We start from the raw sequence: 16151 nt of genomic DNA on the forward strand, positions 1-16151 counted from the left end.
AGTGACTTTAAGGAAACTCCTGGTTTTCTCTCTTCTCATTTCTATAGTGGGAATGTCAGATTTGGTGACATCCAAGGTCCTATACCCAAAAATTCTTGAAAGAGGAAATTCCACAGACTTAAGTGCTCCACTTTCTATAATTCTGGCATATTTCAATTTCTTTTTTACTTACATAGAAACTTTGTTATACTCACAAGTGCCTTTAGAACTAAGCTAAGAGTGGTTTATAGATACTTTTTTAAAAAATTATCTTACAAGTGGCCATTTCCACATTTAGATGCCCTTTTCTATAGTTTGCAACTTTATTTGGAACACAAATATTTCAGGAAGAATTTAGAGCTTTTAAAAGGCATTCTGCCACTTTTTGCATAAATGTTTATTTTTTGCAACATTGAATTAATTAATTATTTCTCTTGATTACTGAGTCTTTTTGGAGACTCCTAAATGAATGTCTCATTTGCCTCATCCTGGTTCTGACCCCGAGAAAGATACTCAAAAGGAATGGTTAGAAAGATAACGACAAAATTTTGTCTGAATTTTGTCATACAGACCAGGTTATTAAGCAAGGTAGATATTACGTATCTAAGTATATTGGACACCCAATAAGTGGATTGTCTCACTAATTTACGGAGAAAACCCACAGCTAAAAGTGTGGGTGGGAGGGGATACAAGAGAGACAACAAAGCATTTCAGACTGGGCACTTCCTTTTGCTGATCTTCATTCACAGAACTTGGAGTCTGCCCTTACACACAAGTTCAGGGCCATATGCCCCTGTTTGCAATGGATGGACAAGTGGTATATGCTGACTTAAACCTATCCAGGGGTTCTTGCCTTACAAGTTCATCACCCCCATCACTTCCTCAAGGTAGGTACCTTTAATTTTCCTTTTGGCCTTTGTTTTATCTTCCAGAGTTTCTTCTTGGATTTAGGATTTTAAATCACTGCTCTGAGGATGAGCAGCAGTCCTATATTTATGTTATGGTGGTGCAGCATAGTTTGTCTGTAGGTAACAGTAACTGTGCAGAAAAGCACAGACCTTATAGATATCATTTTTTATCAAGATATCAGTGTGGGGGCATATGGGTGGCTCAGTCAGTTAAGTGTCTGCCTTCAGCTCCTGTCATGATCTTAAGGTCCTGGGATCGAACCCACCATCAAGGAGGCTGCTCGGTGAGGAACCTGCTTCTTCCAGTCCCCCTGCTTGTGCTCACTCACCCTCTCTGTCAAATAAATACAAAAATAAATCTTTTTTTTTTTTTAAAGACACTAGTGTGAACATAGAACATCACTTCTATTACTGAGCCTTAAAAACCAGGAAGAAATATTTTACACGTATAAACAAAGTAATATTTTTACAGACACATTACTACCTGCCATTACCTTGTAATGGCAGTCTATATTATTCCAAATCCCTCCACAAAATACTAAGATTAAGTTCTAATGAATTCACTTCTATAGTATTTTTTCACAATGTAAAGTACAAGCTTAATGATTAACATCCTTCCTTCTCCAAAGAGAAGGGGGAGAAATTTTCTGGAAGAAAATCATATTCAAGATCGAAGACTTCAATATAATTACCATGTGATAGTTTCTGACTTTGAAACTTGATACTGGAAAAGTATTACAGTTTAGGGATGCCTGGGTGGCTCAGTCAGTTAAGCCACTGCCTTCGGCCTAGGTCATGATTCCAGGGTCCTGGGATCAAGTCCTGCCATCAAGCTCCTTGCTTGGCAGGAAGCCTGCTTCTCCCTCTGCCTGCTCTGCCTGCCACTTCCACCGCTTGTGTGCTCACTCTGACTCTCTCTCTCTCTGACAGATCAATAAACAAAATCTTAAAAAAAAAAAAAAAAGTATTACAGTTTAGAAGGAGATAAGCCATGAGACACTAGAGAATACCATTAATGAACGAACTTATTTGATACTTATTGAAATCAGCACTTTTCTGTGGCAGGGGAATAAAATGGGGAAGTGTAATGTGAAGTAATGGGTGAGGGATGCCATGATCTGGACATGGGTGAAAAAAGACTAGGAACTAGGCTGAAAATACATATGAAATTATCATGAATTTCTGAAATCTAACCAAATGTAATATTGGGATTTTTATCTAACCAGATATTCATTTCATGTTGTGCTAAGCATGTGGGCTATATCCTTTTAGGATGATTTGGTATAGGCTTGCAACTATTAAATTATCAATGTTCTAAATTGGGAAAAAAGGTTTAGGGATTACTAAATAAGTTTCACTATACTGTCCATATAGTGGTTAAGGGAAATTGAACGATTTTGATAACTACAATTGGGATTTGGTTTATCCACAGTTATTTTTTTATGGGACAGAGTAGGAGTTCTTTTACCCTATTTAGATCTAGCAAAAATGGAGAGAAAGGAAGATTGTGTTGAAAGGGAATGTCAGAAAAAAAGGAAGAGAAAAGAGGCAGGGAGATTTTCTTCAAAAGCTATTCTATAACCCCAAATCAGTGGTCCAGAAAATTTGTCTGGTCTGATTATATTTTTATCCTACAAAATATCATCCTGAAAGCTAACCTAAAAAAGTAGAAAAAACAAAATGTGTCAGTAAAAACCATTGACCTGATACTACATTTGTTATGAAACCACTACTGAGCTTCTTGGCCAAATTTTTCAGGCTGTGGTTGCTGTAAAATAGTGAGCACAAACAAAGGAGTCAGTAAAACCAGACAGAGATGTGATCATTGACCTATTTCGTCAAAGCCAAGGCGTTTGGTCCCTTAGAAAAATATGCAAGGTGATGGCAAAATTCCTCTAGAGGTTATTCATTCATTCGAAAATAAGCACCTCCTATGTGCCAGGCATGCTATTGGTGCTGAGACTAAGCAGTAAACAAAACAGAGAAAAAGATTTTCCTTTATTACATTTATATTATACTACTATAAACACAGATAAACAAAGAACTAAGTATATGTAAAAAGTTCATATGATATTAAGTGCAACTGAGGAAAATAAAAAAATAGAAGTGGAATTTAGTTTTGGGGGAGGGGACTGTATCAAGTGGAATATTTACAGAAGGTGATGGCAAGATGACACTGGAGTCAAGACCTGAAAGAATTGTGGGATAAATATTTTTATTAGAAAATTACTCTCGTGATTTTTCCCTATAAATCCAAAACTTAAAAGATGTCTCGAACCAGGATGCCTGGGTGGCTCCATCGGTTAAGCATCTGCCTTTGGCTCAGGTCATGATCCCAGTGTCCTGAGATCAAGCTACCTCATCAGGAAGCCCGCTTCTCCCTCTGCCTGCCGCTCCCCTTGTTTGTGCTCTCTTTCTGTCAAGTAAACAAATAAAATCTTTTTTAAAATTAAATAAATAAGATGTTGAGAACCAAAATATGTTGATAAAGTTATGATTAATTTAGGCTTCCACTTCATTAATTAATACAATCACAATTTCTGATGAACATGAGATATACAATATATTACAAAAGATATGATTACAGAGAAATACAAATGTGTTTAATATTTTGTTAGAATATGCAATGTCGTAGACATAAGTTTGTGCTATGTTACATTCATTGAAATACTGAAAATAATATGCAGCTTCACAAAACACTCTTCCTTAATGTCATGCATCTGACTCAAGTTGGAAATAATTATTTTAGGTAACAATAAAGTAGAGGAATCCATGTCTAAGAACAGAATTGTAGTATATCACCGGAACCTAAAATCGTGCTTAACACAAAATAGAGCCTCAGTAGAGCTCTTTCTAAAATACCTTGACCGGAAGAAGGCCATCCTTTCTAAACAAAGTTCTTTGACTTACTCCCTACAATAGGGTATGTCCTTCATTTTCACACCAGCGCTTGGCAATTTTCAAGCCTTTTCCACATCTATCCCACCTGATTATTACAGTGATCATTTGTCCATAAGACTAGCATAAATATTTCTGTTTTATCAATGAACAAAGCCTCAGCTGGATCTGACTGAGAATCCACCTCCTGGGACCCTAATATGTCTGATAAATGTTCTTCCCTGCTCCCAGCTCCCAACCTGAATCTGCCTATATGTGATCCCAAATGCCCTTGCTTTTTATACCAGATGTACTCAACTGGGTTAACTGAGTGTATTTTCTTAACTTCTCAGACATCTGTCAAGGTTCATCTTGGCATCCGTTTGCTCTGAAACTTGGTTGTACTGCCATTATTGTTCTTACTTTGACTGTGATTGGGTTGAGTGTTTCAGGTAAGTGATTCAAGATCATTTGCTTCAGAATACTTATATTATTTCTATCACAAATACTAGAGTATCAACATCATTTGGCCACCTCAGACTTAGTGAAAGACTAGTAAATAAAAACAATTACAAAACAACGTTTTACACAATGCTCGGCCCCAACCTCCTCTGCAAACTTTCGCCTTTCACATTTCTCTTCCTAATTGTTCTGATCATCTCATGGGGTATTTCAGATGTGCTCCCAGAACCTGTAAATGATCACAATTGTAATAAAAACATGACAATGGCAAAGAGAAATAAAAATTTCCCCTATTTACAGTTTTTTAAGTGTTACTAAATTCCAGAATGCACTAGGCGATCTCTCCCATGGGGTAGGCATGACTATATTCATTTTGAAGATAAAAAAGCTTGGTCAGGAGTCTAAACACTTAAGAGTAGATAGCAGGTAAGTCAGTGTCTGTGTGAGTTCACTGTTCCATGTGTTTTCTTGTTTGTTTGTTTGTTTGTGTATGTATGCTGTGTTCTAACACATATGTTGTGTTCTAGACCCTTTGCTACGACATTACTATTGCTTTATCTTGCTTTATCAGCCTTGCTGAGATAATACAGTCTCCTAACATGATCAATATAACATATCCATTTCACCACATTCAGCATTTAATCTTCTTAATGGTTTCTCCTTACTTATTAGTGATACTCTTAAGACGAAACTCATCAATAGAGGAAAGCCAAGTGGATGTTCAAGAGAACAAGAATGAAACAAAAGGTAATTTGGTAGCTTGAACTTCCTAAAAATAATAGCCCATATTTGACAGATACCAAACCTTACATTAAGGTGGCATTATTTTTCTCATTTTATGTTTGACAAAACTGAGAAAAGGAAAGGATAAGTAAATTGTTTAGTCACCTAGTAAGAGGTGACAACGGAAATTACACCTGTGGCCAGACATCAAAGTCTATGATCTTAATCACCAGCTCATGCCCCCTCATGAGAAGTTGCTGCTAGAATATTCAATAATTAATAGTCAAATAACACATTAAAAAGTAAACTAGGGCTCACATGAAATATTTGATGATCTTAATGAGCATGTCAAAAAGTTAACTATTGTCCTTTTTGGCCTGAAGTTAGCAAATAGATAATTTGGCAATAAGAAATTTTCCATAGAATTTGTCATTAATTTAGTGAAATCAATTATTATCTACCTTGAAGTTTGCATGTTGTTTAAAATAAACATTTTTTGGAAAACTACATATTGGAGTCAGACCTAGTGCTGAGTAGGAATTATTATTACAGGAAACTCAGGAATAGTTTTGACTTCTACCACCATCTGATTATGTGGACTTAAATTATTCTGTCAGTGCATTAAAAAGTAGGATGTGGCTGCTTAAATGACATTGATGGTCTTTCCCTATTCTAATATTCTATGTATGATTCCACTGATGCTCAATATAACTGTGATTCCATTTATGCTCAATATAGTTCATGGTCGTGAATTTGCACTTCTTGATACCAGAATGAACAGTAAGTCTCAAAAACCTTAAATTATAATAAATTCATTTGTTGTTCTCACAGTGAGAATCAGAGACTTCTGTGCATTTACAATGACCTGTACATGTATGATTAGTCACGGTGGGTGGAGACAGGATAGAAATATAACACTTACTTATTTCTTCTTTCTGTTTACCTCAGAGAAATCAAACCTGTTAAAGTGCCCAGGAGAATGGCATCTACTCCAAGAAAAATGCTTGTTTCTTTCCCGTGCTCCCAACACTTGGAATGACAGTCTGATTGATTGTTCCACAAAAGAATCCAGTTTGCTGCTTATTCAAGATCAGGAAGAATTGGTAAATAATTAAATAAGATACCTTAGTAAAACTCAGCACTTTTTTCTAACCATACCAAGATCTTCTGACTTTAGCCCAAATGTTCTATGCAGATAGAAGCAGCAAATTTGACTTCAAGAAGCTCACAGTCTGAGAGACTATGCACAGGTGTAAGCAAATAATTGAATATTATTTGATGCATACAACAATAAGAGTATAAATGTAGACATAATAATATCACAAAGAAAGAATAATTAACTCTGATGGGGAGTTAGGAAAGATATAATAGACTAGGTACACTTGAACTCTGGTTTAGAGAACGAGTAGAAAAATACAAACCATGAATAGCTAATGCCAATTCAATATTCAACCTTTTTTTTTTTTTTCCATTTCATTGGTAGAAACTCATACAAAACTGGATAAATGAAAAGGGAATGCTATTTTGGATTGGATTAACATTATCAGAAAAGAAATGGAAGTGGATTAATGGCTCATTTTTAAATTCAAATGTGTGAGTATTAGACCAGCTAATTTGAATATTCACTGTACATCAGGTTTTATTTCACGATAGTAATACTGTTATGGAAGATCGAGTTTTGTGGTTTTAATTTAGTTTAGAAATTTTTAAGAGGTTCAGAATAGACTAAGATGAATGATGTTGAAGTTGGTTGGTTGAAAAGTTCCATATGTGAAAAGACATCATAGCAATATCTATTTTAATCTGCAAAAGGGTTTTAGTGGAGACAAGAAACAGACTAACTTTTTTGGGAGAGGCACATGAAATTAAACATCTCTAGCTGGTGGCTTTTAGCATGCAAAAATTTTTAAGTAGTGTTTTTCAAGTTGTGGGACAACATGCTTTGGTTGGTCACAATCAGCCGTGGAACAGTGAATATAAGAGGGAAAAAAAAAAGTAAATATCAGAGTGCAGATCTCAGACACACCAAAAGCTTACTGATTAACACATATTCTATATGCTATATATATTCTATATTGTATTCTTACAACAATATAGAAAAAATAAAATGTTATTTAAAAATCATAAGAACAGAAACGACTTTTACAGTAGTGTATTCTATTTATCCAAAAAGAAAAGCATAAACGTGAAAAATGTATTCTATTTATCCAAAAAGAAATGCATAAAAGTGTGTAGTCCAAACCCATGTTTGAGGGTCAGCTGTGTATTTTAACTAGTGGTGTAAAGGAGACAGTTATTTGAGGAAATGGGATTAATATGGCTTGATTAATGGGATTAATATGGCTTGATTAATCTGAATTGATGCTGCACAGGTAAATTACATATTTTAACAGAATTCATGGTTAATTGTACAACAAGGGAAGAGTATTTTTTTTTTTCATCAGAAGCAAAAACATGTAGGAATTCAATAATGTTTCTGTAAAGAACTTTTTGATAGGGCACCTGGGTGGCTCAGTGGGTTAAGGCTTCTGCCTTCAGCTCAGGGTCCTGGGATTTAGTCCTGTGTCAGGTTCTCTGCTCAGCAGGGAGCCTGTTTCCTTCTCTCTCTCTCTCTGCCTGCCTTTCTGCCTACTTGTGATCTCTCTCTCTGTCAAATAAATAAATAAAATCTTAAAAAAAACTTTTTGATAAATTTTTCAGAAGAGATATTATGTCACATTTTTTAGTCTTTGATTCAATCAAATTTGCATAAATTATAGTTAAAATTTTTTACCATTCAAAAAACATGAGGAATATGAGGAAAAAACATGAAATTTAAAACACAGGGGCATGTTCAAGTTTATCAAAGCTGTAGTGGAAAGTGTTAAACATTGAAAAAAAGCTGGCTTCATTAGATCATTTTCACATTGTTTGACCCATGTTCTAAACTATTGTTTCAAATATGATTCTTTAAAATATTACTTTAAAGTAAGTGTTCTGGGAGGTGCAGTTGGCTAAGCGTCTGACTCCTGGTTTCGGCTCAGGTCATGATCCCAGGGTCACGGGACAGACCCTCATGTTGGGTTCTGTGCTCAGCAGAGTCTGCGTGGAATTCTCTCTCCCTCTGTCTCTCCCCCTTGTGCTCTCTCACTCTTTCTAAAATAAATAAATCTAAAATAAATAAATAATAAATAAATAAAGTGTCCTGAAAAGGTAAGCATACTCATTTTGTTAAATAAAATCTATCCTCACACCACATGTACACCACAAACACACACAGCAAAACACGCCAAAAACAACACCCACATACACCAAACACACATCACACATATACCACACACACCACACACACCACACACACCACACACAAAACATACTCACTACACATATACAACACATATATACACCACATGTATTCTACACATATACCACACACACACAGAGCACAGAAACACACATAAAAATCTGTCCTCATATTTTTATATGCTTTCTGGGTATTATATCCTATACTTTACATATAAATGAAATTTTGATACTGACTTACTTTTAATTTTTAAGACATACAGTAAAAGTTAATTTTGGTTGATTCAATTTAACATATGTGTACTTATTTTACTGAGGTTCATAATGAAATTGGAAAACATACTGAAGTGTCTCTGAGCAGAAATATAGGTAAAGTGGATGAATTAAATTCAGCTGAACATTCCATTTTACTCTGGAATAAAAATGATGCTTTGAGTAAGATGGTGGTGATCAGATAAATGTAGAAGGTATCGGGTTATAGTAGAAAAGGCATCAGATTCTGCCTTCATTTTAACTGTCAGCCTGGCTTGCTGGTACAGAGAAAAATAGAGAGTGATGATAATTTTTCTCACAGGACTGTTTAGGGATTAAATGAGATAAGGTTAGAGAACCAATCTGAGATCTGGTCAAAGAAAGCTTGGGAAGCCATTAATAGCCTTTTGGAAAGACAGTCATTGGCCTGTCCATCTGAGCATTAAAAAATATATCTTGAAAGCTAAAGAAGGGATCAAAAAGATAGAAGAAATAAAACATGGTGGATTTCGGCAATAGCCCCGTTGAGAGAAGTTCATAATTTGACAAAAGTGTCAGACACTAGGGAAGAATCAGATTGGCCACTGAGGACCAAGGAACTGCATGAAGAAATGCAATGACGTAACAAAGAAAAGCTGTGACAGAACCCTGTCCACAGCCACCACTCCACTTGGTTTGAAACACATACGTGAGTCTTGAACTCAACCCATTCCTGGCACCTGACCCTAATGCTGCCTATTCCACTCTCACCCTCACCAGCAGTGAACCCCAAACCTCCTGTTTGTTGGAACTAATGGCATGTTGAAGCACACACCCTCCAACCTCTATCTGGAATGGGGAAAAAAGGAAACTTCTGACCACATGCCATACAAAGAAAGCGTCTTTTCCTAGCTGCGTCCATCTGTAGACCCTGTATGTTCCTCACTCACTGCATACTTAATACATTTACTTTACATTTACATTTACTTTTAAGCATTGTCATACTTTCACATGTGCCATCTCAATGTCTCCCCCAAATATTAGTGGTTATGTCCTGTATATTTAAGAAAACTGAAGTTCAGTAATGAAATTTCACATGATATGTTAATGATAGAATAAGAATAAGAAGAGAATCCCAGTTTCCAAAGCTTGTCTTCTTTGTATATGTTATTATGAAGCTTCTTGTTAGAGGAGATGCTTTTCCAGTGAAGATGAACTTGCAAGTTCCAAAGATAGGTAGAGCTTTAAATTAAAGGGTTATTTCAGGGTTCCTTGGTGGCTCAGATCTCAGGGTCATGGAATTGAGCCCCATGTCCAGCCCAGAGTTGAGTCCCACATCAGGCTCCACACTCAGCATGGAGTCTGCTTGGGAGTTTCTCTCCCTCTCCCTCTCCCTCTGCTCCTCCCCCTATTTGTGCTCTAAATAAATAAAAAAATGAAATATTTTTTTGAAAAATTTTATACCATTATATTTGTGACTGTGTACTTATGCTATACTTAATAATTTAGCATCCCATTGTTGCCTGAAATTTACAGGAGACACTGGCTACATGAGGAGAATTGATTATGTGCGAAAATCCGAAACACTAAGGGAAGCTTTTCTTTTGCTCCACAGATTACAAATTACTGGTTCTACTCAAGAAAGCAGCTGTGTTTTCATCTCACAGACAGGAATTGTTTCTGACTACTGTGACACAGAAAATCGATGGATCTGCCAAAAAGAACTAAAACCTGTCAGAAATAAAGTATGTTCTGAGTCTTGACTATACATTCCCTCTCAATTTCTTTACTCTCCATTACATGTCTCTGCAATTTCATCTATATAGACAGCTAAACTGGCCTAATGTGTATTTAGTAATGCAAAGTGAACTGTGGATCTTACAGAAGTTCATGTCTAATCTGCTTATTAAATGAATGAGGAAACAAATATATGGGGAAAACATGTATTATTTTTTAAAAAGATTTTATTTATTTATTTGACAGAAAGAAAGAGACCGCGAGAGAGGAAACACAAGCAGGGGAAGAGGGGAGAGAGAAGCAGGCTTCCTGCTGGGCAGAGAGCCAAATGCAGGGCTCTATCCCAGGACGCTGGGATCATGACCTGAGCCAAAGGCAGACACTCAACCGATTGAGCCACCCAGGTGCCCCGAAATGTATCATTTTTAAGATACAGTGATTTTCTATGGAAAGAAGCCCAGAACAACTGAGAGAAATGGTTTCCAGTCCTGACATATATGTGTGTCCTTCATCAATTTCCTCTACGCCTTAGCTCACCTCTTGAATAGTTTTAGTAAAAGATTACTAAAGTCCTGTGACTATTTCATAGCCAATGATTTTTCATATCATTACACAACTGGATTGTGGCAGAACATTGACTTAAGTCCATTCTGTTGACTCTGATAGAATCTCATAACCAAAGAATCTCAGAAAGGGATCTACACTCTTCCCGCCCTTCCAATGTTCTTCACATTTTTTTTCTCATTACTTCTGTTTTCCATGTCTCCTTTCTATGGCTCACATTCATGCTGCAAGAAATATGCAATTAAATTTTCCATTATTTAATGGAAAATAAGTGTTTTTTTCAACAAAAGGGAAATGTTTATTCAGATAAATTACATGAGTGTTAACTTTTTTTTTAAAACATGCCACATCTTCTATGGAGATCAAATAAATAATAATACTGGAGACTTATAATAAAATTTCTGGAAAATAGATATACACTTACTCTAATCATTCAATGCCAATTTGAATTATATAAATTCTAGTACATACTATGATGACCAAAATAACATTTCACTTTCTGTTTTCCATAATGATTTATAATACTTGTTAATATACAATTTTGAATATGTCAAAAACCCAAAGTATAATTCATTTATGTAAGTTAGGAAAGAAATTACTTAGACTTTGAAGTGTTTGTCACTTTTGAAGAAGAGACCTGTAAAGAACAGAAACCTGAAAAAAAAAATGTGTTTCTGTAATTGACAATGTAGATGTCCATCCCTTGAAATGATGTTCAGTGCAACTTTCTTTTTTTTTTAAGATTTTATTTATTATTTGACAGAGAGAGACACAGCAGAGAGAGGAAACATAAGCAGGGGGAATCGGGGAGGGAGAAGCAGGCTTCCCACCTAGCAGGCAGCCTGATGCCCAGCTTGATCCCAGGACCCTAGGATCCCAGAAACCTAGGATCATGACCTGAGCCGAAGGCAGACACTTAACAACTGAGCCACCCAGGCACCCCTCAGTGTAACTTTCCAAAGAGAATCAGGGTACGGTGCTCTAAAACCATCCAGTTAATCTAGAATTCATTCCAAACATGGATCTATTCCTTCTCTTACACTTGTTAGATCCCAAATGAAGTGTTCTTAATGGACACATCTGTAAGAAAGTTTTACAATGAAACTTACTCCAAAAAGTTAGTTTCTGTCACCAGGATTTTCTATTGCAGTATCAGATGATCAATTAAATTTATCATTGGATAGGATACCAGAGATCATCTCTGAGACAGGAACTAGGAAGGTGCAGCTCCCTGAGGAAAGCATGTCTAACCATATTCCAAGCACATTAAAAAATATTAGATCTACTATGGTGAGTGTTATGAATTGTGTAAGACTGATGAATCACAGACCTGTACCTCTGAAACAAATAACACATTATATGTTAATCTAAGAAAATTTTTTTAAAAAATTAGATCTAAGAAACAATTCTGGTTACAGTACTTGAGTCAGTGTTTACTGACATAAACTAAGTGCTACTTTAAAATATGTACCAAATACTTGGTACATCATTTAAGATCTACCATCTACACTTCTGCTATGTGGCCCATAAGCTCTGTGTGCAGGCTCCTTACCGATCTCCAAATCCTTCCTGATGTTGTATGATTTCAAAGTATAATACGTGTTGTCCCATGAGTGTGAGGTCCTCTTTTCACACATCTTCATGCTTGGACTAGAAAAACCAGAGTAGTTGCGGATGGCTTAAATCAAATGTTAATTCCTTTCTGGATGTTTCTTCAAACTTCTCTGTCTCCCCCAATTTGTAATTTATTTCTCTTTACTTTTCCAAAATACAAGTACATTTCTTCTTTGCTATATTATAAGAATTGCTTTTATGTTTCTGAGGCTGGTTCCACAGCTCTCCTGGCTAACGCTGCACAAGTACCAAGACAGAACAATGAAAAGAAGAAAAGGAAATCCCTGACTTGTTTTAATATCGTGAGCTAAGCTGACACAGTGTAGTCTATTCATGTCACAGTAGATGGACCTTGAGGCTGGACCAGTGAGATTCCTTCTCTTTATTTTCCCCACCATGACTTGGAGATTTGAAGACCGTTTTTGGAGATTTGCTTCCGTTTTACTTCCTGTCCACTCATTTCACAGCCTGCTGCTATTGGGGCAGTGCATGGTAAAAAGTAGTTTTCGTGGTATCTTATAAGCCTGATGAATCACAGGCCTGTACCTCTGAAACCAATCATACATTATATGTTAATTAATTGAATTTAAATTTTGAAAAAAATTTTAAGTGGTTCTAGCGGAAAAACCCTTATGTTGGAAAAAAAACTAAAAATAAGATATTCTTGATACATTAGCTTCGCTTTTTTAAAAGTCATTGCCCAGATGTGTAGGCAGCCAGGCCCGAGATTCTTTTGCTTTGCAAGTAACTGGCTCTTGCACTTCGCTTGTTTGCCGTGGACTCCATCCTGCCACCTTGTGGACTTAATTGGTTTGGGTTGTGGTTTCCTGGCTGAGCTTGTTCTGCTCCAACCAAGAAAAAGTAGAACAAAGGAAAAACAAAAACAAAAACAAAAAAAACAAAAAAAAACACCTGAAACTGATGTTTGTGTCAAGTGTACTCGAATAAAAAAATAAATAATTAATTAAAAATTAAAAAAAATATTAAGAAATTTTGCCATGGATAAATGATACAAACAAACAATAAATAGTACTATATCAGGAAAGTTTTTTCCATTCTGTCCCATTGCAATGCCTTATTTCTTTCGTAACACATGAAATGGGGTAATTATTTTGTTTATCTGTTTATTGTTTTGTTATTGTTATTTTGGTAGGCCAACTCTTGATCATGGCTCAGGTCATAATTCCCAGGGTTCTGGGATTGAGCCCCATGTGGGGTTCTATGCTTAGCAGCAAGTCTGCTTGAGGATTCTCTCTCCCTCTCCCTCTGCCCCAACTCATGCATGCTCTAACTCTCTCTCTCTCTCTCAAAGTAAATAACTTCCTCTCAAAATCTTTTAAGAAAATCATGAACTCTGTGAGAGGAAGGACCTATGTAGCATTATTAAACAATGTGTGGTTCTGGCACATAGTAAGTTCTCAGTATTTCCTGCACAAATAAATTATTATACAATCAGATTTGTTGATTGAATGGGCTTGCCAAGATGGTCCTTGCTTGGGGTCTCTAATGTGACTGAAGTGAGATGGTGATGGGGACTGGCGTTATCTCAAAGCAAAGCTTTCCTCACCAATATCTGTGGTTACTGATTAGAACTGTTGCCTCAAACCTTATCAGGGTGGATGGCTGAGTTAAAACAACAGTTTTTCTAAAAAGACCATTTTTCAAAAATAATAAAAGCAGCACAGAATGACTTGTCAGCATTTAGGAAGTGACCCACTGATAGAGCTGGAACCCAAATCTGATCTCCCAAGTATATGAAGGCGATTGCGTATCTACCTCTCCATCTACCCCAACACAATCTAGTGGGGCCCTTTCAAAACAAACTTTCGAACACTGTATACTCGAGAGTGTGCTTTGGATCTATCATTTGTGATTCATGGGAAATTTTCAAAATATTCAATAACTTTAGGAAATAGGTAACTACTTCACGGCTACAATTCCCAGACAAAGACATTCAGTAAGCATAATCTCTAAATGTACTTCAATTCTACTTAAACAGCTCTCCAGATAGCTTGTTTTCTTCTCCAGGTTTGTATTCAGATACTTTTATTCATTAGTAATGATTCTTCAAGCTGAAAGCACAAAAGGCAGTACCCAATTATTACACATTATTTCAACTTTTTTTTTTTTTTTAGGTTTTATTTATCTGTTTGACAGAGAGGGACACAGTGAGAGAGGGAACACAAGGAGGGGGAGTGGGAGAGGGAGAAGCAGCCTTCCAGTCTCTGAGCTGGGAGCCTGATGCAGAGCTCAATCCCACAACCCTGGAATCATGACCTGAGCCAGAGCCCAATGACTGAGCCACCCAGGTGCCCCTATTTCAACTTCTTGTTTGGTGCTAATGCAATTACAGGGTGATTTAAATGAATGATTCCTTTGTACATGAAGCGATTTTTGCCAACCAGCAATGGAAGGGTGGATCCCTTCATCACAGTGAGCTCCTCAGTCACAGTGACCTCTGCCTGTCTCTTCACTGATGTGTCCCAAGAACCTAGAAAGATGTCAGGCAGATACTCAGCGAATACTGAATGAATGATCATTTAAAAAGAAAAATAAATATTCTATGTCAGTTTATTTCGTAAGAAATTGTAAGTAGTTAAGAAAACAATGTTTCAAGGGGCACCTGGATGGCTCAGTCGGGTAAACACCTGCTTTCAGCTCAGGTCATGATCCCGGGATCCTGGGGTGGAGCCCGGAGTTGGGCTCCTTGCTTAGTAGGGACCCTGCTTCTCCCTCTCCCTCTGCCCGTCTCCCTACTCATGGGTGTATGTGTGCGTGCATGTATGTGCGCGTGTGTGTATGCGTGCGTGTGTGTTCCCTCTCAGATAAATAAATAAAATCTTTTAAAAATGATGTTTCAAGAGCATATAGCATATGGGATGAGGGTGCTTTTGTTTGTGCTGTTTTTCTGAGTGAATGCCCTTCTTTTCTCTGAACCTGTTGGGAATGTTGAGTATTTTTAAGACTCAATTAAGTTCTACCTTAGATAAAGCACCTTGTGATTGTTTGAGCTGCAGGAGATGCTGATTTCTGTGAAATCTTATAGCACTTTCAGGTTTGGTCACATACTTGTGTTAAATTTATTATCAATTACCTTATTTCTCAATTTTGTTATTATGCTAAGACAAATACAGTCTTTAGAGTCATTCATTGTATTTCTTTTAAAATTTTCACACTACATAGCGTATAATTGAGCGGCTTCTGGCTTATCAATATTCTTTCCTGAATTAGCATCCATTGGAGTTATCAGACAGAGACAAAAGCAACCCAGAGGAAGAATTGCTAAAACAAACCAAAATAATATCCAAAATTTCTAACCAATCAAATCAGAGCAAGCAAGTCAGCAGCAATTATTATTAAATTTTTCAGATTTAATTAATGGAATTATACAATGCTAAAACTGATTTATACTAGAAACAATAAGTACAAGTACAACTGTACTTGCTACCTGAGTCAGTTAGGTTTTCTAACATGACAGATCACCTCAAAACTCATGGCTTAAAACTTGATTTAGTTTTGCTTATGAGATCAATGGTTAGCTGGAAGTTTCTACTGATCTGATCTTAGTTCAGTTGATGTTGCCTGGGCTCACTCATGAACCTTTGGGCTACTGACCAAGCATCTGAAGGCTGACTGGGCTGGGGGACCCTAGTTACCTGTGAGGCGATTGGCTCACTGTCCACTTGGCCAGCAGGTTCAGGCATTTCTTATTCTCCATCAGGTTATCTCAAGTTATTCAGATGGTGGCTAGGAGAGTTCCAAGAGGTAGAGGGG

The 16151-nt window shown here is 36.6% G+C and overlaps 1 protein-coding gene across 4 annotated transcripts; it reads left to right on the plus strand.

Moving 5' to 3' along the window:
• The first annotated feature begins 692 nt into the window (after window positions 1–692).
• KLRB1 (killer cell lectin like receptor B1) lies at window positions 693–13264 on the plus strand. 4 transcript variants are annotated; one of them, XM_059186173.1, is made up of 7 exons: window positions 693–866; window positions 4118–4216; window positions 4899–4973; window positions 5898–6052; window positions 6433–6542; window positions 10078–10207; window positions 10450–13264. In XM_059186173.1, the coding sequence occupies exons 1-7, from the start codon at window positions 767–769 to the stop codon at window positions 10636–10638; spliced, it is 858 nt and encodes a 285-aa protein (XP_059042156.1). In that variant the 5' UTR covers window positions 693–766; the 3' UTR covers window positions 10639–13264. The 4 variants fall into 4 exon arrangements, with proteins under 4 accessions (XP_059042156.1, XP_059042157.1, XP_059042159.1 ...); XM_059186174.1 differs by lacking the exon at window positions 4118–4216; XM_059186176.1 differs by lacking the exon at window positions 10450–13264 and having other exon boundaries at window positions 9999–10230.
• The last annotated feature ends 2887 nt before the right edge of the window (window positions 13265–16151 follow it).

Source organism: Mustela lutreola, chromosome 8, assembly GCF_030435805.1.
Source record: "Mustela lutreola isolate mMusLut2 chromosome 8, mMusLut2.pri, whole genome shotgun sequence".
Taxonomy (NCBI): domain Eukaryota; kingdom Metazoa; phylum Chordata; class Mammalia; order Carnivora; family Mustelidae; genus Mustela; species Mustela lutreola.